Here is a 25,864-nt window from a genome sequence, read left to right on the forward strand (position 1 = left end):
GTAGTGTTTTCTAGATGACTAATCCAATAATGGAAGTACTATTCAGTTCATGTGTAAACAACCAGAGCAAAAGATTTAAAGACTGGATTATTTACTAGAGGTCTAGAATCACCATCTAAAAATTGCATTTCACTGGGGTAAAAAAAATCCCCATCCTGATGAAAATCTACATCCTAAACTTTTTCAAACATCTTAGTCTTGTTTAGAAATGAGAGTTATAAGGCTGTCCTAGAAATGAATGCGTTCTTGAATCAAATACATCTGTTTTTAGAGCCAGTTCTCTTAGAAGCCTAAGCTACATAGCAACACAGAATTTAGAAGTTTTATAGCAATTCATTTTTTTTTGACTTTTCAAATGTTTATTTATTTTTGAGTCACACAGAGAGAGAGAGAGACACAGCATGAGCAGGGGAAGGGCAGAAAGAGAGAGAGAGAGAGAGCGAGAGAGAGACAGAATGCAAAGCAGGCTCTAGGCTCTGAGCTGTCAGCACAGAGTCCAACGTGAGGCTCGAACTCACAGACCGTGAGATCATGACCTGAGCCGAAGTCAGACCTGACTGAGTCACCCAGGTGCCCTTACAGCAATTCATTTTTTTATTTTTTATGTAATTTTTTTCAATAAACTGTTTAAAGAAAACACCAAAGCTCCAGCAAATACATAGGTGTAATCTTTCATTTTGAATATATATATATAGTTCGGAAATAAAAAACTAAAAACTAAAAAATGAAAGAGACTCAAGTTATGATCATTCGTCAAGGAAAATTACCATGTAATCATAAATGTTTATATTTTGTGAAGATTCATGAAAAGTAATTTGTATACGTACCCAAGTTTTACATCTACAAAAATAAAAGTACTATGGGGGCTATGAATTGTATCTGATCCATTATGCTCCAAGTTTTAGAGTATGTAAATCACAAATCCTCGCATTAATTCCCCGAATGTTCTGGTGATACATAACTCTTGAATTCTTTATTTTTTTGACAAAAAGTCTAACCTCAGTATGACTCAAACCTCACATTTCTTCTCCTCATCTAGCCCATTTTCATAATCAGAAACAAACATAATTGCTAATGCTTTCCCACTTTCCCACTTCTGATTCCTCACTGTACCTGGTAGGATAGTTCTATACATAAACGCAAAGTGTTGTTTCAGCCATGGGTGGCCAAAGTGGTTGATATCAAAGTGCCTCTGAACGAGAAACATATACTGGAAGAGGGATCGAGTGGTGTAGCTGCCATAGGCAACTCCTTCATAGAGGGAGCCATCCGTCACCTCTCGGAGCAGGACCAGAGACTTCTCCATGATGGTCAGAACTTGTTTGGTCCATAAGTATGCTTCTTGGAGATACCCTGAAGAATGAAAACACACGGATACAATCACTATGGCTCTAATAAAGCATAAACAAAATTTGGCAAAATGATAGCCAAATAAAACCCTCTGAGTCATCTGGCTAGTTTATATTACAAATGGCATTTTGCAAAACTCATTTATCAACATTACAAACAGCATTCTGCTAATCTAGGTTTGGGTCAGGTCCATGATGTGGGTTAAAAAGTTCTTGAATACAAGTCCCTTATTAAATGAAGATAAACCTTGAAATGAGTACTGCTGTTAAATAAACTGAAACCTCATCACATCTAAGATAACTTTATGTCTATATGTAAAGATCTTGTATATTGAGATTTAATTCAATTTTTCTAAATTAAAAAAAAAAATTTTATTTGTTTTTGAGAGAGACAGAGCGTGAGCGGGGGAGGGGCAGAGAGAGAGGGAGACACAGAGTCCGAAGCAGGCTCCAGGCCCTGAGCTGTCAGCACAGAGCCTGACGTGGGGCTCGAACTCACTAAGTGAGAGATCATGACCTGAGTCGAAGTCGGACATTCAACGGACTGAGCCCCTCGGACACTCCTTCAAGTTTTTTAAAAACTACTACTTGAAAATATTTTTGAAGCTTAATACTTCATATAACTTGCACCATTATTTTATAGGATTTTTAATAAGCTGCAAATACGATAAAGCCTAAGCAGATAGTCTTCAGTTTGTCCTGTCATTAAAGACAGTTTCTCATTCTTCATGTGCTTTTAGATTCCAGAGGATCTCAAAAGGCAGCACAGCGGGGTAGAGAGACCATTGGAGTGACAATCTAATGGTAAAAATAATCAACTTGGAGTTCTGAACCTACCTAAAATGAGGTCCAAAATTTGGTTCAAGCACTCAAGCTGTCACATTTTTCAATTTCTGCAACTGAAAATTAAAGGCCTACAAACTTTATAAAATTCTTTTGACTCAAAAATGCTAGTTTTCTATAATTCTTGCAAGGCTAGCATTTTGGTAACAGTAACAACTCACATTTCTAAAACATTTATAATCTCCACAGCACTGAACACAATCTTACTTAATCCTTTTAACAATTCAATTAGGCATTGTTACTCCAAAATTACAGAAAGCTTGCCTTGTGCAAGACCTCTGACACATGACTAAAAGTGAACAGGACTTTGATCTGAACCTAGGTCTTTAGATTTCAGGTTTGTTTTGTTTGCTTATATTTAAAACATAGAACCAGTGAGGATAAAATTAAGCTCATTGCCTCCTGATGTGGATGGAGTTTTGTGGCTTTACCCCCACAGACATGTGTGTGATCACCAGTGCCAAACACTGCCACAGCTTACTACATGTGCTGGGGGTGAGGGCTTCCAGGGGCCCCGGGACCACAGACCCCAGCCTAAATCCAAGGTCCCAGGCTATGCAGGACCGGGCTCCCATCTCATGAGGGCAGCACTGTTCTCAGGCTCAGCTTTGCAGAGGTGACTGTTAATTGTACATTGACACCTCCTATCCAGCTCTACACCTGACATGCCAGTCTTCTGGAGAGTTTTCAGTTTCCATTCTCTAATCATTAGGGTTTAAAATTCCAGGGGTGTCCGGGTGGCTCAGTCAGTTGAGCATCCAACTTCGGCTCAGGTCATGATCTCACAGTTCGAGGACTGCTGGAGCCCCACATCAGGGGCAAAACACGACAGCACGGAGCCTGCTTCGGATTCTCTGTCTCCCTCTCTCTCTGCCCCTCCCCTGCTTGCGTGGTCTCTCTCAAAAATAAATACACATTAAAAAAATAAAAATTCCAGTCATCATCTTTTTCTTCTCCATATCTACCATCTCCAAGTGATGCTTAAAATCAGGCCTGCTAACTGATATCGCATTACCTAGCTTTTCCTTATTTTTTCCTTACAACAACCTTGTTCAGGAGACATGAGGCAATGTCTACCTTTGTAAACTTCAAATCTGTCAATATGAGGCGCTGGGATTGTTATTGATGCTATGCTCTGTGTTTATCTACCATCCATATAGACCTTGCCTGGAATGTGCTTCATTATTTTCATTATCCATACACCCTGTCAATCTTTCAAAGTGCTATGAACCTTCTCTAACCCACCTAAAGAAGACTGTTTTCCTGAATTCAAACTTAATACACTCAATTGATATTTAACCATAGCTTCATGGTACCTCTTACTTTATTCTCTGTTGCTATTATAACTATTGCATAATCATTTAAACATTTCACATCTATCTTCTTTGCAACTGATGTGTAAACTGCTTATGTGTGAGCTTGCGGTCCCTGTGCACCGAGTTCGAATTCTCCCACTTTTGAGATTTTATGTGAGTCTGCTGAGAACTACCGATACACTAAGCTACCTAGTCAGTATCTACGAGGCTGGTCTGGAGAACGCGGGATTGTTGAAACAGCCTGTGAGGCAGCCCCTAAAGGTAGTGGGTATGCCAACAAACCCAGGACTGTAAGCCTGATTATTAACTGAGATGTGCAGGGCCAGAGATTTCACCTCTTCGTCTGTCCAATCGTCTCATAAATATGTACACTGCTGGGGCACCTGAAAGGCTCAGTCGGTTAAGCCTCCGACTTCGGCTCAAGTCACAATCTCACAGTTTGTGAGTTCAAGCCCCGCATCGGGCTCTCTACTATCAGCACAGAGCCCACTTCAGATCCTCTGTCCCCTTCTCCTCTGCCCCTCCCCAGCTGTCTCTCTCTCAAAAATAAACTTAAAAAAAAAAAAAAGCGTACACTGCCTATGTGGGGGTTCTGTAAGACTGTATCCCATAGTTCTGAGCAACCAGAACTGTAATCACAAAATAAATGCACAATGAAAACTCCTGCCAGGGGAGAACTACACATTTTGATCCAATCTGAACCAGTATTTTCGATGCCTGCATACTTTCTGGAACAATTTTATCTACCACAAAGAATGAAGAAGTAAGCTCTCTTCCTGCTACTAAAGAACTAAACATTTATATAAAGAAATAACACTATATTGGGCTAAAACCAAGGACCCGGGCTGAGACCTAGCTCATCTTGGGTTCCTTCCACCATTTCATGATGATGTCATTCCACAGGCATTGGGATTTATAAATACTTTGAAGGTTTGCATTTTAATCTTTCATTTTTTAATTAATTAATTAATTTATTTATTTGCATTTTCATCTTTTAAATCTTGTTTGTTTTTGTAAGAGTAGGGGACAAAGGGAGCTAGGATGAAACTCTACCCTCTTAAAGCTTTCCTTAAATTATTATAAATTGAATCTCTATTCCAAGAGAGGCAACAAAATGTAATGGAAAGAGAGTAAACTTTGAGTTTGGCCAGAACTAGGTCCAAATCCCAGCTACCTTATATGGCTAGTGCGATAATTAAATAAAACAGGGAAAAGGATTAGCACGTGTCATATGCTTAGGTAATGTTAGTTTCTTTTCCTCTAAGACTAATTAAAAGTGATGGCTGGTTGGTAAGACAAGGGAGAAAGCTAGACTTGAGGAAATCTGATGTTGGATAATCTACAAAATGCATACTAAATCTCATGGGGAAGTAGTCAAGAGTTCTGTTAGATTTGCCTATTCCAAGTATATATTTAGTATCCTAATAATTCACTGTGATCTTAGGGCTGCTTTTCTTAAATACAGTCTTATTTAATCATTTGTAGACTTTCACAGGTGTTGTAATTAAGTCAGAATTATACAAGCAGAGAAAATGTAATAGCAGCAATTACATAATACATTAATGCAAAGTAGCTATGTGATCCACAAAAGTCACTTCCAAATTTGAGCTAAATGATCTAGATTGGTTGTTTGCAGTCTTTAGAGAAAAAAAGTAGTGTTGTAATGATAGACATCTATTTGCAAAGAACAGTCATTTCAAATAATAAACCACCCACTTAGGTTTTAAAAAGATGAACATATGGGAAGGGAGAAAAATAAAAAGGGAGAGAGAGAAGGAAATCACAAGAGACTCTTAAAGACAGGGAACAAACTGAGGGTTGAAGGAGAGACGTATGTGGGAGACAGATAAGATGGGTGACGGGTATTATGGAAGACAGCACTGGGTGTTATGTTTAAGTGCTGAATCACTAGGTTCTACTCCTGAAACCAATATTATACTGCATGTTAACTAACTACAATTTAAATACAAATTTGAATGAATGAATGAATGAATGAATGAAACTAAAAACTCCATTTATCCAGGATGGCTGTCTTCACTGTCAAAATTCTCTGGGAAAATGAATTTTCACCACTGACGGTGTGCTGTAAGGATATGGCTTGGCACAATCAGAAGCCTTACTTAAATAACCTGCAGGCTAATATAACTAGCAGAAATGAGGAAAGAGATGTGTCTCAATTCTCTAAGGGATGTCCTAGGTATTACTTCATCTCATGAACTTAGTTGGGATCTGACCATGAACATATATACTAAGGCTAGATACAAAAATGCTCTGCTCTCAAGGCAACTGTGACTGATACTGGCTTGGGCATCCCCTCGATTGTGTCCACACGCACCTTGATTCATCAGAACTAGGCTTCCCGTGAGCAAGGCCATGCAGTTGGTGGGTTGGTGATTGTGGAGGTACTGAAATCCCCATCCTCTTCGGTATGAAGTTTCATACATATATCCCGAGACATTGGCAATCACTTCAAGAAACTTCTCCTGCTGTGTCTTACTCAAGTAGTTGTACAAGAAGTCATAGGCAGTGGCAAAACCAACCAGGGAGTGAGCAAGCGGGACTTCATCCCAAGGAGCGTCTTTCACCAGCCTGCAGAGGAAAATCAACCACGTGACTGAGTGCAAGGGTCTTATAGCGTTCATCCCACTTTTCGAGTATCTGTTTCTTAGAAGGAAAGGGCACCACTGAAGACACAATCCAAGAGGTTTAGTGCCTCACAATTAGCTTCCTTCCACCGTAGACACAAGCATAAGGTTCATCTCATGGGAAAATTACAGAACAAATGATTTTTTTTCTCTCAGATTTCTGGCAACATCAAGATGTTGAGAATTTTTACTTTTGACTTTTTACTTTCGACGAGAGGTAGAAGGATATGGTCAAAGAGATCTAAAGCATATAACATGTAGTGGCAGGGCAAAATTCTCAGGAGTACCCATTTCACCAATACTCACCCTCCCCTTTTTACCTGTGTAAGAGGTTCTCAGTTTTATTCTTAGGGCTTCCTTGCCAAACCAGTGGAACATGTACATCCCATCTTATTTCCCATAGGCAGGTCAAGGTGAAGGTATCACAGCCTATGAAATCTAGTTAAAGTGAGTGAAATGAACTGATTCTAACTCAGATTTCTACATCTTGTTCTTTCTCTTAAGATGAACTGCACTGCCTTTAGGTCCTTTGAGTAATAACTTCCAGAGAAATGTAAAAGCTGACCTGTGAAATATGAAACCGTCACTTTCTAGGAAGCCAACTTTCTGCTTAACTTGCTACATTATTCTGCAAGTGTTTTAATACTGTGTGGCCTGCATTACAGAGGCAGCTTTTTAAAAGGGATCTTTCACAATCACAATTCTACGGAACTATCCAGAAAGCCCAAACCATCTCAAGATGTATGTGACTAATCTCTAGGAGAAGGACACAAGTGAAGGAAGTGCTGTACGGTTGGAAGGTTGAAGAAAATTCTTGATTGGGGATTAAATGAAAGCTTAATATTTCTATGCCAGGAACCTCCTGACCTCTTGGCAATCTGGTGAAGCCTCAGCCTCTTAACGCTCTAAAATTCATAAGATAGATTACGTAGGGATATAAGGAAAACTATTACTTTGACATCTAACTATTAATACAGAGTTTTTAAAAATTGTGATCTCTGTGCTTCTTTATTACGGCACTAAAAACCAAGATTTAACAGTAGAGATAGGAACTACCATAATTTATAAGTCGTGACAAGCATAAGCAAGAGTGTCTATAATACCTATAATGGGACACGAAAATATCTCTCTGCAACAAAGTTACAAGTTCTCCCAATATTACTATAGCGGTTACCTATGTACATCATTTGGAAGAAATGCTAAATTTCAGTCAGAGTCCGTGAAAACTAAGATGCAGTATTTCTCCCATGCAAACCCCAGAGATCCCAGGACAAGGATACTTAAAAATGTTCTGAAAGGGGCACCTGAGCAGCTCCGTCAGCTGAGCGGCCAACTCTTGATTTCGGCTCAGGTCATGATCCCAAGATGATGGGTTCAAGCCTCACATCAGGCTCTGGGCTGACCATGGAGCCTGCTTAAGATTCTCTCTCTCTTCACACACACACAAATGTCCTGAGAGACCACTTCCTCTAGACTATAGCCTTCTTTTAGGAGTTTGTATGAAAGACATGATCTTAATGTTGCCTTCTATGGTCACCCTGCAGAATTCCAACTAACAGTATCTCATTTCCCTTTGTCACTTTTTCTGTCCTCTTTGCATTTGTGTATGTATATATGTATGTATGTGTGATTGCGTATGTACATGTACATGTATATGTATGTATACATATACATATGTACATGTATCCTCTACCAGGTGCTAAATTCTACAAGTGCAGGGTTTTATTTTTGCCTCTGTTGTATTCACTATAGGATCCCTAACCCTACAACAGTGTCTGACACACCGCAGATACTCCGTAAACATTTTTGGAAAAAAAGGAAAAAAGAAGGAATAGGCCTATAAGACCAGGTCACACTGTTAACAGTGAATATGCGATCATCATGAAATCACGCATCCGGAGAAATCTCTTGGCATTTGATAATTTCAGTGTTTAGTTAGCTGTGGTGATATAGCCTGGTGCTAAACTAACTAAGGTTGATGAGTTTTTTAATCGTTTGGTCACAGACAAAGCAACTAGCATGTACTGGTTGTAAACACACTATGAAGAGTATGAATGAACCCTCCACTTCCAGGGAAAACAACTTATCCTGCAAGCTCACTGTTAGGGAGTTAGGAACACAGTCTTCACTGACTCCTGGTGGTTGCTAAGCAAGCCAGGCAGAGAGTCCAGGCCATTTGTTTCCCAGCCCCTGTCTCTGCGCCATGTCACGATGCATCTATAAACGACAGCATACGTACTTGGCCATGGGAGAGCTGACATCAGTGAACCGCTACCATCGCCCCAATCCTGACACATCTGATTGACCAGGGAACTTATTTTCGTAGATCAAAGAACACTTATTATTATAATTCTCATCCTTCAGGAAGTATTATTATGCAATTTATGAAATTAGGCGAACTATGAAATCTCCAAGATGCCCCCATATACTTGCTTATTCCAGGCAGTTCCCAACTCAACAAAATGCTAGTATACTGACTTTGAAAAAAAGCTGATACCATCCGGCTCATCACTGTATCATTATGAAATCTGACCTGTAAGATTATATTTCTAAAAGGCTGTCTAAATACTTTACCAATACAATTTGACCCAGCCACAGATTCAAAGTGCAATGATGGGAGAGAGCATATTTTACTGTCATGGAAACCAAAGGAAATTTGCTTCTAGCACATGGATAGCAGCAAAGTAACTATCTGATTCAATGTGACTCTCACTACTGGTCAGTAAATCTACTGGAAAAGTTGGTTAAGTGGTGAATCATTAAAAAAAAAAAGATACAGGTATTAACTTATGAATTTTACTTCAGCTTAACATATCCGTATGTACATACATTCATTAATCTTTTGAAGGTGAGATAAAAGCCTTTTTTTTAAAAACTGTGAGTCTAAAGATTGGTTTCATTGTTCTTTCCTGCAAAGAACACACACAACACATCATCACAATTGCAAGCTTTAGTTTCTTTATAATATAGAAATTAAAGATATTAGTGAAGAAATGCAGAATCCTTCCAGATTTGTATATTTTTCCCTAACCTTTTACAAATCTCATCCACAGTAAATTATATGATAGCAATCTTTTACAGTAAGTCATTCCAAAGCATTTAAGTTAGTTTTAGAAACACTAAGTTTTTTCTTTTTGAACTCCTACTTACTTACATAATATTAAAATTGTATAACTACAAGTATTGATGGCATTGGCATAAAGTCATTTGAGAATACAACTGGTATTTGCAAAAACACTTCACTCTGCTGGTGGGAACAGAGATGAATGGACATAGCAGAGGACAGCTGACCAACCTTGACATTCAGCATTTTGTGAGAGTTGCTGCCAGATGACACAAGGAATGGAGGCTAATTTCACTGGCGAGTCAGTTAAGAGGAGGGTTAGAAAAATGTTTACTGTAGCCCTCTTGTTATAAACTATACCTTCTTCCCTTACGGGCCAATCTTAAAGTAAGGTCCATGGATCTCCAGGGCCTTAGAGACTCTTTGAGGGAATCCTCAAGTAAAAATTAGTTTCCTGATAATACAAATACGTTATATGCTGACATTTGCACTGATGGTGCCACAGCACTTACAGGTTAAAAACACTGGCACCTTAAGCAAGAGTCCAGCAGAGGTACCAAACTGCTCTAGCAATCCTTGCCTGATTCTGCATACTGTCATGAACTCTAAGCTACACACACAGACACACACACAAGCCAGTTTCACTTAAGAATATTCTTGATAAAGGGGGCACCTGGGCGGCTCAGTCAGTTAAGTGTTTGACTTAGGCTCAGGTCACGATCCCACAGTTTGCAAGTTTGAGCCCCGCTTTGGGCTCTGTGCTGACGGCTTGGAGCCTGCTTGGGATTCTCTGTCTCCCCCGCTCTCTGCCTCTCCCCTGCTTGTGCTCTCTCTCTCCCTCAAAAATAAATAAACATTAAAAAAAAATTAAAAAAAGAATATCCTTGATAAAGTGTGAAGATTATTAATTTTATCAAATCTCAAATCTTTGCGTATATCTCTTTTCCATATTCTGTGTGATGAAATGAAAACTATGTAAAAAGCACAGTGGACACCAAAGTGCAGTAACTATCACAATGAAAAGAAACTATGCATTAAGAGCTGAAGTAGCTCCTTTTTTTTTTCCCATGAAACATCATTTTTATGTGAGAAAATGACAAACTGACAAATTGCAATTATTTAGACTCAGGTATTTAAGTGGAAGTTTTCTTGAAGATGAAGAAGCCTGCCGGCTCAAAGAAAATTGAAAGCCTTTGCTGCCAATGACTAAATTTGAGCTTCCAAGAGAAAATAAGAATTTTAGAAAATGTGTATCTACTACCATGTGCTTAAGAGTTTACCAACACATAAAAGTTTTTCTGATGAGGTCAGTAATAACAAATGTGAATTATTTTTATACTGTGTAACTAAATACATCAACACTTGGAAGACTGGAATAACTCAGCAAGCAAACATTCAAAATACAAAAGGCAAGCTATTATAAAACCATGCACAGATGAAAGATCTACCAATGGATTATTCTACTAATTAAAAGATGGGAGCTCATTAACATGGCTTCAGATCCCGTACTTTTATGAATCAGAGTCCATTTAAAACCAACTTTTATGCAACGACTACTTGTCAAGTTCTAGTATAGAATCAAAGAATATCCATAATTTTCTGAAAAGATTCTTAAAAACTCTGTCCTTTTCAAGCACATATTGATATGAAGCGGTTGTATTTTCTTCATATATAGAAACCAAAACACCACACTGAGACAGACTGAATACAGTAGGCGTGCAAAATCTGCAAGAATGAGCAACAAAGATCTCTTGTGCTAAATGCTTTGTTTTAAAAAAGTATAGTTATTTCTTCCTAAAAATATGTTAATGTTAATACAAAATGGACCTCTCACCCTAAAAGGAAAAAAAAATGAACCTTTAAAATGAATGCATACATGTTTTAAATATCTTTCAGCTTTAATTTTTAACATAGTAAATATCAATAGGTATAGTCTTCACAAAGCTCTTTGATGTTTTCATTAATTTTTAAGAGTGTAAAAGAGTTCTGACTCTAAAAAGTTTTTAAAAAGCTGCCTAGACCACTTTCAGAGATAAGTTTAAGAGAATTTATGTGAAACAGAAGGATATGAACACAAAAATGAACTATTAATGGCCTAGGTTGGGGGTATGGTGTTGGTGAGGAGAGGAATAGAGGTTATCAAGATGTGCTGCTTCCATGAATCAAGATGGCTACAAAAGGAAGAAAAGTGGCAAAAAAATCTTTCCAAAATGCAATAGCTTCATTGATCCAAATTTTTATAATAGTTTTATATGAACAGACTGCCTCCATTATCATAAACGCCTTTTGAACCATCTATTATGTACAGAGTACAGTGGGCATCCTTAGAAGTCATACTTAAAATTGGACAGTTTACTTGATAAAACGAGTAAAAAGAAGCTTAACAATAATATTGGCATCTATTTTTATTTGTATAGATTTATGATCAAATGACTGTATTTAAATTTTTTTCTTATAGCTCTAATAGATACATAGTCTTTCAAAATAACCATCTGTGAAAAGATTAACATTTAGTATTACAAGGTTTACAGAATACTCTACTTTTATGCTATTTCATTTACACAAACACTGTTAAGGTAAATGCTTGGAATAACAGAAGTTTGGTGTTTAAAATCTAAGAGGGGTCGGGGCGCCTGGGTGGCTCAGTCGGTTGAGCGTCCGACTTCGGCTCAGGTCACGATCTCGCGGTCCGTGAGTTCGAGCCCCGCATCGGGCTCTGGGCTGATGGCTCAGAGCCTGGAGCCTGCTTCCGATTCTGTGTCTCCCTCTCTCTCTGCCCCTCCCCCGTTCATGCTCTGTCTCTCTCTGTCTCAAAAATAAATAAACGTTAAAAAAAAAAATTTAAAATCTAAGAGGGGTCAAAAAATCACTGATATTTATTTAAATGAATTAATAGTATAGAAAAAATAAATACTAGAAACAATGGGACAACTCGTAACTCCCTTTACAATGTTATTATGGTTATTAGTCCCGTTTTCTAGCACATTTTACAGCCTAACAATTTTATGTCATACTTTTCCATATGTAACTATATCTTGAAGGTCATGATTTGATCCATGGTATAGGCAAATTTATACATTTTTATAAGCATGTTTAAATGAAGCTCTACTGCTTGTTTAGCTTTTACAAAAAGCAGAACTCAAAAACAATCCTTTTTCTCTGAGGTAACATTTAGTTTTATTAACCTATAAAATATTTAGTAAATTCATACAGAAGATTCATGTTAAAAAATCTGGCTTTAGGGGCTTTCGGGTGACTCAGTCGGTTAAGCATCCAACCTCGGCTCAGGTCACGATCTCACAGTTCACGAGTTCAAGCCCCATGTCAGGCTCTGTGCTGACCCCTCAGAGCCTGGAGCCTGCTTTAGATTCTTTGCCCCTCCCCCGCTCCTGCTCTGTCTGTCTGTCTGTCTCTCTCTCAAAAATAAACATTAAAAAAATGTTCTTTTTATGTTAACAAAATCTGGTTTTAGACACTTGATATTTATAGCAATATAAATTTAAGAAAAATGAAAGAAGCTTTAAAATAATTAGGAATTTAAATGTAGAACATAGCAATGAACACTTCAGAAATTATTCCCAAGGGTAAACTTTACAGGCTGGAGCAGTACCAACTTCACTTTTACCAGCTTCACGGCTGTTGTGTCTACTGTATATTAGCCACACCTCTGCCTACTGTGTGCCCTGGGTCACACCACCCAAATATGCCAAAATAAGGTCAATTCTACCTTAAGATGTAAATTGGTCTCTTCACTCTAAAAGCACCCTCAAGACAGTAATCTGATAGAAAGTCATTCAATTTTCAATCAATTGCCTTTGTGTGCTTAGAAACAGCTTCCAATAAGTTAGGAGAGTCATGTAGTACCACTGTTTTTAAAACATGACTAATGGCAGCTGTGATTCATCTTTTTTCCTTCCGTAAGTTAAACATGAAAACTAACTATGAATGTTAAATGTCAGTAATACATTAAATATCGTTAAGTTATTCCTATAAAATTAAGCCAAAGGAAGTGGATTTCTAAGCTGTGTGGCCTTGCCTGTGAAGCACATTGGGGCCTCGACAGTGACTTTCCAAGGAGAGCAGAATAAACCTGGAATTTAGAGAGACTTGATGTGGGGGCCTCTGAGTGGGTGGCCAGGTATCCAAGGGGCATACTCAGCTAAATTCTGGCCTGCCTTGGTGTCCATATTCTAAGTGTTTGATCAGGTGGCTAAGAGTGGCATTTGCATCATCAAGCAAAATTCACTATTTATAACTGGGAGGAAACAGAGATGTTGTACTTCATATTAAGCGCATAGCATGTTCCAAGCCCTTTTGTACTTTATTTCATCTAATCTTCAAAACTCACATTAAGTATTACATGTCCATTTTATAAGCTGTAAAAGTAGTATTTAGAGACAGGAAAATTACATGCTTAAGATCACACAGTTAAGTTAAATGGTGGAGCCAAGAATGGCATCCAAGATCATCTGAATCTAGAATCATTTTACTTCTTTGTGAGGAAAAGCACAGTGCTTTCAAAGAAAGTCACCAAGTTTGCAATAAGAACCCGGCCAGAAGAAAGTGCTAGCGTTAACACACCTACCAAGAGCCAGGCAGAAGGGCACTTAGGCTGAAACGCATTACAGGGTTCCAAGTCCTGCCATTTTCATGACACCAAGGCAGATACAAGGTAAGAAATGTGGGGAAAAAAGGCAGACATTAGAAGAGATACCATGATTCTGTGTCCATATGGTTGCTCAACACCCAAGGAACATGAGATACCAATCATGAAGAATGCCTGAAGCAACTCTTTCTCTCTCCACAGACATCCACTGAGCCTGGGGCTCCCAATATTCTACTCTAGGTACGGTTGGTGAAGGGGATAGTGGGCCTGAACTTGCATGCTCAGAACCTTTAGCCCCTTAAGCAGGACAGGGCTACAATAAACAGAAATGGTCAGTGAGCTTCCTTTTTAACATCTACTTTATTCCCTACTTGGTAAAAAGTATTGCTGGAAGGAATATATATACATTAAGAGATCTTCAGGAAAAATATCTTATCACCCCTAAAAAATAAAAGACATTTTCTCCCACTATCTGTATTTCTATATTCATTAAATTACTAGATTCAGTACAGCAAAACATTACCACTTAATTTCATTTTAAAGATGAGAATTCAGTATCCCAAATTTTAAAATCTAAAATACAAAAATTTAGTTTAGGTTGGCTTCACTCAAGCAGAATATTGAGGAATCACTTATGTGAAAGCAGAAATTAAAGAGAATATTCTTTTTTACTTAAAAAAATATTCTAAATAATGTGTAGAGAAAATTAATTAATTTGAATGTCAAAATATACTAAGCTAAATGAGTAGTGTTGTTAAATGGGAAAAGGCACTGCTATGCCATTATTCCAATGTTTAGTTCACTGACACAAGTCTTAACCAAACATCCAAGTGTGCCATCCAAGCATAATCTGTTTAAATAGAATCAAATAGCTTTTATGATTGTAATCCCTTTTAGCTGACCAGTGGGCTAGTGTCCAGCCTGGGCTAGTGTCCAGCCTGAAAAGATAAGGGGGAGAAACATGATAGGCAAGATGATTCGAATTTGATAACAAGACCTCTGTTTCATTGGAATGGCAGAGCTCAAAGGACCCTAGTCCTTACCTATCAAATTCTAATGAAAAACTATCAAAGAACCCATTATAATGGAAAAATTGGGAAGCCTACAAAGACTAGGAGAGAATAACACAGACTTGCCTATATTGTTCACAAAGTTTATTCGAATGATTTTTGCACATTTAAAAAAGTATCTTTGTATTTTATAAGTAGAAACACACTTATATGTTACATACACATTTATACGTTAACAATGTAAAATATGTTTCAAAGGGTTCAGCAGGACAGCTTATTGCGTCATTGCTTCAGTCAATGACTATGCAAGCATACAATGATCATGTAAGAAACAATGCCTTAAAATTGTCAATTTGATTACAAAAATTAAGCATGCAAGAATAGCCAAGGAGGTCAATTAAAAGAACAATGATGGAGGGTAACTAGCTCTGCAGAGAAGAAAACATGCTCTAAAGCTTCACTAATCAAAACAGAGTGGTGCTGACATATGAACAGAAAGACACACAAATGAAGCAAAACAGAAATGTGGAAATTTGGCACATGATAAAGGTGGCATCAAAAATCAACAGGAAAAAGAAGTATCTTTAAACAAGTTTTTTGGAACAACTGGACAGTCATTTGAAAAAAGATAAAACTGAATCCAAACCTCATGGAATACAACAAAATAAACTCTAAATAAATTAGGCATCTAAATGTAAAATATGAAATCACAGTACTCTTAGAAGAAAAATGGATGAATTCCTTTGTGACCTAAGGAAGGAAAACCTTTCCAACCATGACTCAAAAACAGAAAGCACAGAAAAATAAAGTGATCGTTTTGGCCATATAAAACTTTAAAAAGAACTTTTGCATAGGGGAAAAAAATACCACAAGCAAAGTCAAACACAAATGACAAATTGGGAAAAAATACCTGCATCATATACCTTGAATACAACTACACTTATCCAAACATACAAAAAACTCTTAAAATTAAAAAAAAAAATCATGTCATTAGAAAAATGAACAGAAGACAAGACAGTTAACAAAAAAGAAAGGTAAATATATCTCCCCTCCCAAATTCTCATCTCATAATAAAAGAAATGTAAATGAAATCAACAATAAGGTAACATCCAGATTAGTAAAATATCAAACTATGACAAACACTCTAGTAAAAGCTGTAGAGAAATGAGGTCACTGTCAAAATGCTGTTAGAGGTGCAAAATAGTACAAATCCTATAGGATAGAGTTTAGCAATAATTTAACAAAATTATACAAACATTTTATCTTTTGACCTACTTCTATTACTTACAGAAATACAGCTCCACAAAGACAAAAGCACATATGTATAAGGTTGTTTTCTCAAGGATCATATGTAATAGGATTCTGATATGGCACATTGTGAACTATGTAAATGTTTCAAATATTTCAAATTAAATATATGTCAAATAAATACTAAAGTGAAATGAATGTTTGGGATTTGATTCAAAACGAAATGAACAAACAGGGCAATATGTTCCCCAAAAGAATGAGATAAATCTCTAGGAAGCAATCTTAATGAAATACAGATGAATGCTTGCCTGATAGAGAGTTTAAAATAATAGTCATAAAGATGTTTACCAAAGTCAGGAGGGCAATGTATGAAATAAGTAAACATTTCAACAAAAAGAAAATATTAAAAGTACCAAACGGAAATCACAGGGCTGAAAAATATAACAATGAAACTGAAAAATTTGATAGAAGGATTCATCACCAGACTAGCTCAAGTGGAAAAAAGGAACAGTAAACTTAGAGACAGGGTAGTGGAATTCATCCAGCCAGAGAAGAAAAAAAAGAAAAAAAGGAAAGATAGCTTAAGGGACTTAAAGGACACTATGAAGAGGACCAATAGAAACATTATAGGGGTATCAGAAAGAAAAAAGGGAGAAAGGGACAGAAGCTTATTCAAAGAAATAATGGCTAAATTGGGGGAGAAATGAACAGACATCCAGATACAGATAGCTCAAAGGGTTAAAAATGATGAATCTAAAGAGACCCACAAGATACATTTAAATTGTCAAAAATAAAAGATAAAGAAAGAATCATAAAGCAGCAATAGAAAAGTAAGTCGTTAACATACTTAGGAACCCCCCTAAGACTATGAGCAGATTTATCTGCAGAAACCTTTCAGGTCAGAAGGGAGTGGGATGACATAGTCAAAATGTTTTAATAATAATACTAACAACAACAACAACAACAACAAAGACCCTGCCAATCAAAAAATACTCTACCCAGCAAAGTCGTCCTTCAGAAATGAAGAGATAAAGCTGACTAAAACAAAAGCTGAAGGAGCTCATCACCACTAACCAGCCTTACAGGAAGTATTAAAGGGAATTCTTCAAGTTGAAACGAATGGATGCTAATTACTAACACGAAGACATAGGAAAGTATAAAACTCACAGGTAAAAATAAATGTACACCCAAATTCAGAATACTCTAATGTTGTAATGGTTGTGAGTAAATCACTTAGAACTTTAGTATAAATTTTAAAAGAACATAAAAAATAATTATATAATAATTTTTTAATAGATGCACAATATTTAAAAATGTAAATGGGGGTAAAGAAATGTAAATTTTGACATCAAAAACATAAAATGTGGTGGGGAAGAGTGTAAAAATGTAGAGCTTTTGAATGTGTTAAAAGTAAAGTTATCAGGGGTGCCTGGGTGGCTCAGTTAAGTGTCCTGACTTCAGCTCAGGTCATAATCTCACTGTTTCAAGTTTGAGCCCACGTCAGGCTCTGTGCTGATGCCTCAAATGGTAACAAGAGACAAAGAAGGTCGATACATAATGATAAAGGAGTCAACTCACCAAGACGATATAACACTTATAAGTATGCACCTAACGTAGAAACACCTAAACGTATAAAACAAATATTAACAGATCATTAGCAATACAGTAATCAGCAATGAACAGCAATACAGTAATAGTAGGAAATTTCAATACCCCACTTTCAACAATGAATAGATCATCCAGACAAAAAAAAAATCAGTAAGGAAAATTGTACTTAAACTACACATTAGACCAGATGACTCCACATATGCATCTAGAAAACATTCCATCCAACAGTAACAGAATACACAGTCTTCTCAAGCCCATGTGGAACATTCTCCAGCATAGATCATATGTTAGGTCACAAAACAACTCTTAATAAATTTAAGAAAATTGAAATCATAGTAAGCATCTTTTCTTTTTTTAAATGTTTATTTTTGAAAGAGAGAGAGACAGAGTGTGCATGGGGGAGGGGTGGAGGGAGAGGGAGACACAGAATCCGAAGTGGGCTTCAGGCTCTGAGCTGTTAGCACAGAGCCCGACTCGGGGCTCGAACTCATGGACCACGAGATCATGACCTGAGCCCAAGTCAGATGCTTAAATGACTGAGCCACCCAGGAGCTGGACCAGTAAGCATCTTTTCCAACCACAATGGTATAAAACTGGAAATCAATTATAGATGGAAATTAAACAACATGCTCCTAAGTAACCAGTGAGTTAAAGATGAAAACAAAAGGAAAATAAAAAAACACCTTGAGACAAATAAAAATGGAAACAAACATACCAAAACATATTGGATACAGCAAAAACTGTTCTAAGAGGGAAGTTCACAGAGGTGCCTAGGTGGCTCAGTTGGTTAAGTGGCCAACTCTTTATTTTGGCTCAGGTCATGATCTCATGGTTCATGAGTTTGAGCCCCACATCAGGCTCTACGCTGACAGTTGTGGGCCTGCTTGGGATTCCCTCTCTCCCTGTTTCTCTGTTCCTCCCCCACTTATGCTCTCTCTTACTCTCTCTTAAAATAAATAAACTTAAAACAGTTTTTAAATAAAAATATAAGAGGGAAGTTCACAGCGATAAAAGCCTACACTAAGAAAAAAGAAAGCTCCCCAATAAACAAGCTAACTTTACATCTCAAGGAATTAGAAAAAGAACAAATTAAGTCCAAAATTAATGGACAGATGGAAATAATGAAGATGAGGCAGGAATAAATAAAACAATAAAAAGACCATAGAAAAGATCAATGAAACTAAGAGCCGTTTTTTTTTTTTGAAAAGATAAACAATATTGTCCAAACTTTAGACTAATAAAAAGCAAGGAAGACTCAAAATCAGAAATGATAGATGTTACAACTGATGACACAAAAATACCAAGGCTCATAAGAAATTACTATGAACAGGGTGCCTGGGTGACTCAGTTGGTTAAACGTCAGACTTTGGCACTGGTCACGATCTCAGGGGTTCATGAGTTTGAGTCCCGCATTGGGCTCTGTGCTATACTGACAACTCTAAGCCTGGAGCCTATTCCAGATTCTGTGTGTGTCTCTGTCTCTCTCTGCCCCTCCCCCACCTTTGTCTCTCAAAAATAAACATTAAAGAATTTTTTTTTAAAGAAATCACTATGAACTATTATACACCAACAAATTAGATAACCTAAAGGAATAGACAAATTCCTAGAAATACACAACCTACCAAGACTGAACCACGAAGAAACAGAAAACCTGAACAGACCAACTAGTAGCAAGGAGATTTAATTAGTAATCAAAAAGCTCTCAGCAAAGAAAAGTCCAGGACTAGATAGTTTCACTGATGAATGCTTCCAAACATTTAAAGAATTGAAACCAATTCTGTTCCAATTCTTTCAAAAAAAATAAAAGAGAATGGAATACTTCCAAACTCATTTTATGAGGTCAGCGTTAGCCTGATACTAAGGGAAGACAAGAACGTTGTAAAAAAAAGAAAATTATAGTCCAATATCCCTGATGAACATAGATTCAAAAATCCTCAACAAAATATTGGCAAATTGAATTCAATGGCACATTAAAAAGATCATCACCATGACCAAGCAGGATTTATTTTAGGGATGTAGGGATGGCTCAATATGTAAAAATCAATAAATGTGATATACCACATTTACTAAAATGAAGGTAAAAATCATATGACCACTTCAACAGATGAAGAAAAAGCATTTGACTAAATTCAGTATCTTTTTATCATAAAAGTTCAACAAACTGGGTATAAAAGGAACATACCTAAACATAATAAGAGCCATATATGACAAGCCCACAGCTAACATTACACTCAACAGGGAAAAGTTAAAAGCTTTTCCTCTAAGATCAGGTACAAAACAATGATGCCGATTCTCACCATTTTTATTCAATGTAATGTCAGAAGTATTAGCCAGAGCAGGGGTGCCTGGGTGGCTCAGTCAGTTAAGCATCCAACTTCGGCTCAGGTCATGATCTGAGTTGGTGAGTTGGAGCCCCACATTGGGCTCTGTGCTGACTGTGCAGAGCCTGGAGCCAGCTTTGGATCTGTGTTTCCCTCTCTCAGCCCCTTACCCACTCACACTTTGTGTGTGTGTCTTTCTCTCTCAAAAATAAATAAACATTAAAAAAAATAAAAAAATAAAAAAAGAAGTACTAGCCAGAGCAATTAGGCAAACAAAAAAAAAAAAAAAAAAACAAAAAAAAAAGAAGAAAAAGAAAAAAAGAAAGAGTATCCAAATCAGAAGGAAGTAAAGCTGCCTCTATTTAAAGATGACATGATATTATATAAAGGATACTTTATAGGTATCCTTTAGGGATACTTAAGATTCCACCAAAAAAAAAAAAAAAAACCCAAAAAAGCAAAAAAACAAAAAACAAACAAACAAAACAAAACAACCAAACAAATCTGTTAGAACTAATAAGTGAATTAAAGTTGCAAGATACAAAATCAATTTATAAAAATCAGCTGTGTTTCTGTACACTAACAACTATCAGAAAGAGAAATTAAGAAAAACATCTCATTTATAATAGCATCAAAAAATTCTTAGGAATAAATTTAATCAGGTAAGTGATCTCAACACTGAAAATTATAAAACATTGATGAAACAAATTAAAGAACATACAAATACATGGAGAACTATCCTATGCTCATGAATTGAAATAACTAATATTGTTTAAAATGTCCAAAACCACTCATAGGTTCAATGCAATCCCCATCAAAATTCCAAAGGCATTTTTCACAGAAATAGAAAAAAAAAAATCCTAAAATTCATAGGAAACCACAAAAGACTGAATAGACTAAGCAGTCTTGAGAAAGAACAACAAAGCTGGAGGCATCATCACACTTCCTGATTTCAAATAGTATTACAAAGCCACAGTAATCAGACAGTATTGTCCTGGCATAAAAACAGACATATAGACCAATGGAGAATAGAGAGCCCAGAAATAAACCCATGCGTATACAGCAAATTAGTTTCTGACAGAAGAGACAAGAAGATACAATAGGGAAAGAATAGGGTTGAGAAAAATGGATAGCTTCAATGGATGGTGTTGAGAAAACTGGATAGCTTCACGCAAAGGAACTATACTGAATCTCTGTCTTATACTGTACACAAAAATCAACTCAAATGGATCAAACTTGAACATAAGAACTAACACCATAAAACTACTAGGAAAAAAACAGCAAAAATGCTCTCTGATACCGGTCTTAGTAAGGCTATTTTGGATTTGACACCAAAAGCACAAGCACATAGGACATCAAAACTAAACGCTTCAGAAAAAAAAAAAAAAAAAAAAAATAGCAAAGGAAACCATCAGCAAAATGAAAAGGCAACCTATGGGATTCAAGAAAATATTTGCAAAATACTTATCTGATAATGGGTTAATATCCAAGATATATAAGGAACTCACACAACTTAAAAAAATAATAATAATAACCCAATTAATAAATGGGCAGAGGAACTGAACAGACATTTTCCCAAACAATGTATAAAAACAGGCAACATGTAAATGAAAAGGTACTCAAATCATTAACCACCAGGAAAATGCAAATCAAAACCACCACGAGACATCACCTTACACCTATTACAATGGCTGTTATCAAAAAGACAAGAGAAAAACGCTGGTGAGGATGTGGAGAAAAGGGAATTTTCCTACACTGCTGGTGGGAATGTAAACTGGTACAGACACATGGAAAATGGAATAGAGTTTCCTCAAAAAATTAAAAACAGAAATACCCTATGATCTACCAATCCCACTTCTGGGTAAATATGCGAAGGAAACTAAATCAATATCTTGAAGAGATATCTGTACTCCCATGTTTATTGCAGCATTATTCACAATACCCAAGGTATGGAAGCAACCCATGTCCATCAGCAGAGGAATGGATAAAAAAAATTTGACACACACACACACACACAAACACACACACACTCTCTCACACACAAGAATATTATTTTCAGCCATAAAAAGAAATTTATCATCTGTGACAAGATGGATGAACCTGGAGGACATTAAGTGAAATAATTCGCACAGAGAAAGACAAATACTACATAGTATAACTTATATGTAAAATCTTAAAAAAAAAAAAAAGTCAAACTCACAGGAACAGGGTAGAATGATGGTTGCCAGGGTCTAGGGAGCAGGTGAAACAAGGAGAGACTAATAAACAGGTACAAATTTTCAGCTATAATATGAATAAGGTCTGAGGAATTAAAGTGTAACATAGTGACTATGGTTGACACAACTGTGTTGCATAATTGAAATTTGCTAAGAGCGTAGAACTCAAGTGTTCTCATTTTAAAAAAGGTAAATATGTGAGGTGATGGATGTGTTAATTAATTGGATGATGGGTATTTTTCCACAATATATACACATGTCAAATCATCATGTTGTACACCTTAAATACATTACAATTTTACTTTTCAATTATACCTCAATAAAGGTGAAAAAATTGAATATGAAATAAAGAATTTTAAGATAAATTAAAAGGTGACAGAATTTGTTACCAGCAAACTTGTGCTAAATGAAATGGTAAAAGATTTCCTTCAGGCTGATGGAAATGATAAATGAAAACCAGACTCTATTCAGAGGAATCAAGAATACCAAAAAGGATAACCATGGGGGCAAATATAAAAAGACATTTTTCTCTAATATTTATATTTATATATGTGTATGGATATTCATTCATTCTAAACTTTTAAGAAAGATGAGTGTCTCTTTGAAGAGAATATAAGTAACAATGTAATGTGAAGTCTGCAACAAATGTAGAAGCATAATATATTATAGGAGCAAAAAGGGGAGGGGAAATAAATAGAATCATACTGCTGTAATGTTTCTACATTTTTTTCTGATGTATAATTTGTATCTTGTAAATAATGTAATTCATAGCAAGCACTGGGGTAACTCAAAGTAGTATAGCTAAAAGCCAAAAGAAACAATAGAATGAAATACTAAAAAATGCCTTACATAAAAGAGGACAGGAGAGGAAAAACAGAGGAACAAAAACAGAAGGGATAAATAGAAAACAAATACCAAGTTAGTACACTTGAACCCAATCATCAATGATTACAGTATATGTAAACAGACAAATCCACCATGTAAAAAGATTGCCAGGCTGTATTTAAAAAAAAGCAAAATGGAAACTTACAGATACAACAAACAGATTTTAAGCAAAGGATGAGAAAAGATAAACACTGAGAAAAAATGTGGGAATGGTTATATTAATGTCAATGTAGGCTTTGAGATAAGGAATATGACCAGAAATTAAAAAATATGTTTTATAATGAAAATGTGTTGATTCGCCATGAAAATATAACAATCCCACGTTTATGCACCCTATGAATTGGCCTTCAGAAATATATAAAGCAAAAACTGGCAAAACTAAAGAAAGAAAAAATAGATCTGCAATTGTGGTTGGAGATATTAATACTCTTCTCCTACAGATTGATAGAACAAGAAGGAAAAAACTAGTAAGGATATAAAAGATTTGAACAGCATTACCAACCAACTTAACTGACGTTTTTATTTTTTTTTTATTTTAAATAGGCTCCATGCCCAACATGGGGCTTGAAGTCAATACCCTGAGATTAAGAGTCACATGCTTACACTATCAACAATAGTCTAAGTATGGAAAGAGCCCAGATGTCCATTTACTGATGAACTGATACACACACACACACACACGTATGTATGTATACATACATACATACATACGATGGACTACTACTCGGCAATCAAAAAGAATGAAATCTTACCATTTGCAACAATGTGGATGAACTAGAGTATATTATGCTAAGCAAAATAAGTCAGTCAGAGAAGGACAAATATCATATGATTTCACTCATATGTAGAATTTAAGAAATAAAACAGGTGAACATAGGAGAAGGGAAGCAAAAATAAGACAAAATCAGAGGGAGACAAACCATAAGAGACTCTTTAATACAGAGAATAAACTGAGGGTTGCTGGAGGTGAGGTGAGGAGGGGATGGGCTAAATGGGTGATGGACATTAAGGAGGGCACTTGCTGACATGAGCATTGGGTGTTATATGTAAGTGATGAATCACTAAATTCTCCTCCTGAAGTCATTATTACACTATATGTTAACTAACTTGGATTTAAATTAAAAAATTAAGAAACTTTTTAAAAATGAAAAAGAGTCACATACTCTACCAACCAAGCCAGCTAGGTGCTCCTTAATTGACTTTTATAAAACACTACATCCAACAACTGTAGAAAGCACACACATTCTTTTTTTTTAATTTAATGAAGTTTTTTCATTTTAATTCCAGTATAGTTAACTGAAGTGTTATATTAGTTTCAGGTGTATAATATAGTGATTCAACAATTCTATACATTATTCAATGGTCATCATAACTGTACTCTTAATCCCTATCAACTATTTCACCCATCCCCCTGACCTACCTCCCCTCTGGTAACCTTCAGTTTACTCTCTATAGTTAAAATCTGTTTCTTGGTTTTTCTCTCTCTCTTTTCTTCTTTGCACATTAGTTTCTTAAATGCCACATATGAGTGAAATCATATGGTATTTGTCCTTCTCTCACTGACTTATTTCACTAGCATTATACTCTTGAGCTCCATCCATGTTGTTGCAAATGACAAGACCCCACTTTTCTTATGGCTGAATAATATTCTATTTCATACACATACACACACACACACACACACACACACACACACACACACACACACCCCACATCCTCCCCAACCGCTCATCCATCATCCATCAATGGACACTTGGGCTGCTTCCATAATTTGATTATTGTAAATATGCTGCAATAAACATCAGGGTGCATGAATTAGTGCTTTTGAACTTTGGGGTGCGATTACTAGGTCATAGGATAGTTTTACTTTTAACTTTTTGAGGAACTTCCATGCTGTTTTCCAGAGTGGCTGCACCAGTTTGCATTCCCACCAACAGTACAGAATGGTTCCTTTTTTCTCCACATCTTCACCAACACTTGTTTTTTCTTGTATTTTTAATTTTAGTCATTCTGACAGATTGAGGTGGTATCTTATTGCTGTTTTGATTTGCATTTGCTGATGATGAGTGATGCCTAGCATCCTTTCATGTGTCTGTTGGCTATCTGGATGTCTTGTTTGGAGAAATGTTCATATCTTCTGCCCATTTTTTAATTGGATTATTTGGGGTGTTTTGGTGTTGAGTTGTGTAAGTCTGTTATATATTATGGATACTAACCCTTTATTGGATATGTCATTTGCAGTATCTTCTTCCATTCAGTAAATTGCCTTTCAGTTTTGTTGATTGTTTCCTTCAGCTGTGAAGAAGCTTTTTTATTTTGATGTGGTCCCAATTGTTTACTTTGACTTTTATTTCCCTGACCTCAGAAGACATATCTAGAAAACTGTTGCTACAGCCAGTGTCAGAGAAATTACTGCCTGTGCTCTCTTTTAGGATTTTTATGGTTTCATGTCTCACATTTTAGGTCCATGACCCATTTTGAATTTATTTTTGTGTATGGTGAAAGAAAGTGGTCCAGTTTCATTCTTTCACATGTTGCTGTCCAGTTTTCCCAGCACCATTTGTTGAAGAGACTGTCTTTTTCCCATTGGATATTCATTCCTCCTTTGTCAAAGATTAATGGACCATATAACTGTAGGTTTATTTCTGGGTTTTCTGTTTTGTTCTATTGATCTGTGTGTCTAAGATCTGTGTGCCAGTATCACACTGTTTTGATGACCACAGCTTTGTAACATAACTTGAAGCCCAGAATTG

The 25,864-nt window shown here is 36.3% G+C and overlaps 1 protein-coding gene across 5 annotated transcripts in view; it reads right to left on the minus strand.

Moving 5' to 3' along the window:
* Positions 1–25,864, minus strand: part of DSE (dermatan sulfate epimerase) — an 80,700-nt gene that overhangs the window by 6,490 nt on the left and 48,346 nt on the right. For 4 of the 5 annotated variants that reach the window (XM_019438926.2, XM_019438927.2, XM_019438928.2 and 1 more), the window contains 2 exons: positions 5,844–6,097; positions 1,114–1,353 (listed from right to left, as the gene is read on the minus strand). In XM_019438926.2, the coding sequence (XP_019294471.2) occupies positions 1,114–1,353; positions 5,844–6,097 (494 nt within the window). Of the gene's footprint in view, positions 1–1,113; positions 1,354–5,843; positions 6,098–25,864 lie in introns of those variants that run through there. The other variant, XM_053904550.1, reaches the window with a different exon arrangement.

Source organism: Panthera pardus, unplaced genomic scaffold, assembly GCF_024362965.1.
Source record: "Panthera pardus isolate Hobbes unplaced genomic scaffold, ASM2436296v1 HiC_scaffold_17, whole genome shotgun sequence".
NCBI lineage: Eukaryota > Metazoa > Chordata > Mammalia > Carnivora > Felidae > Panthera > Panthera pardus.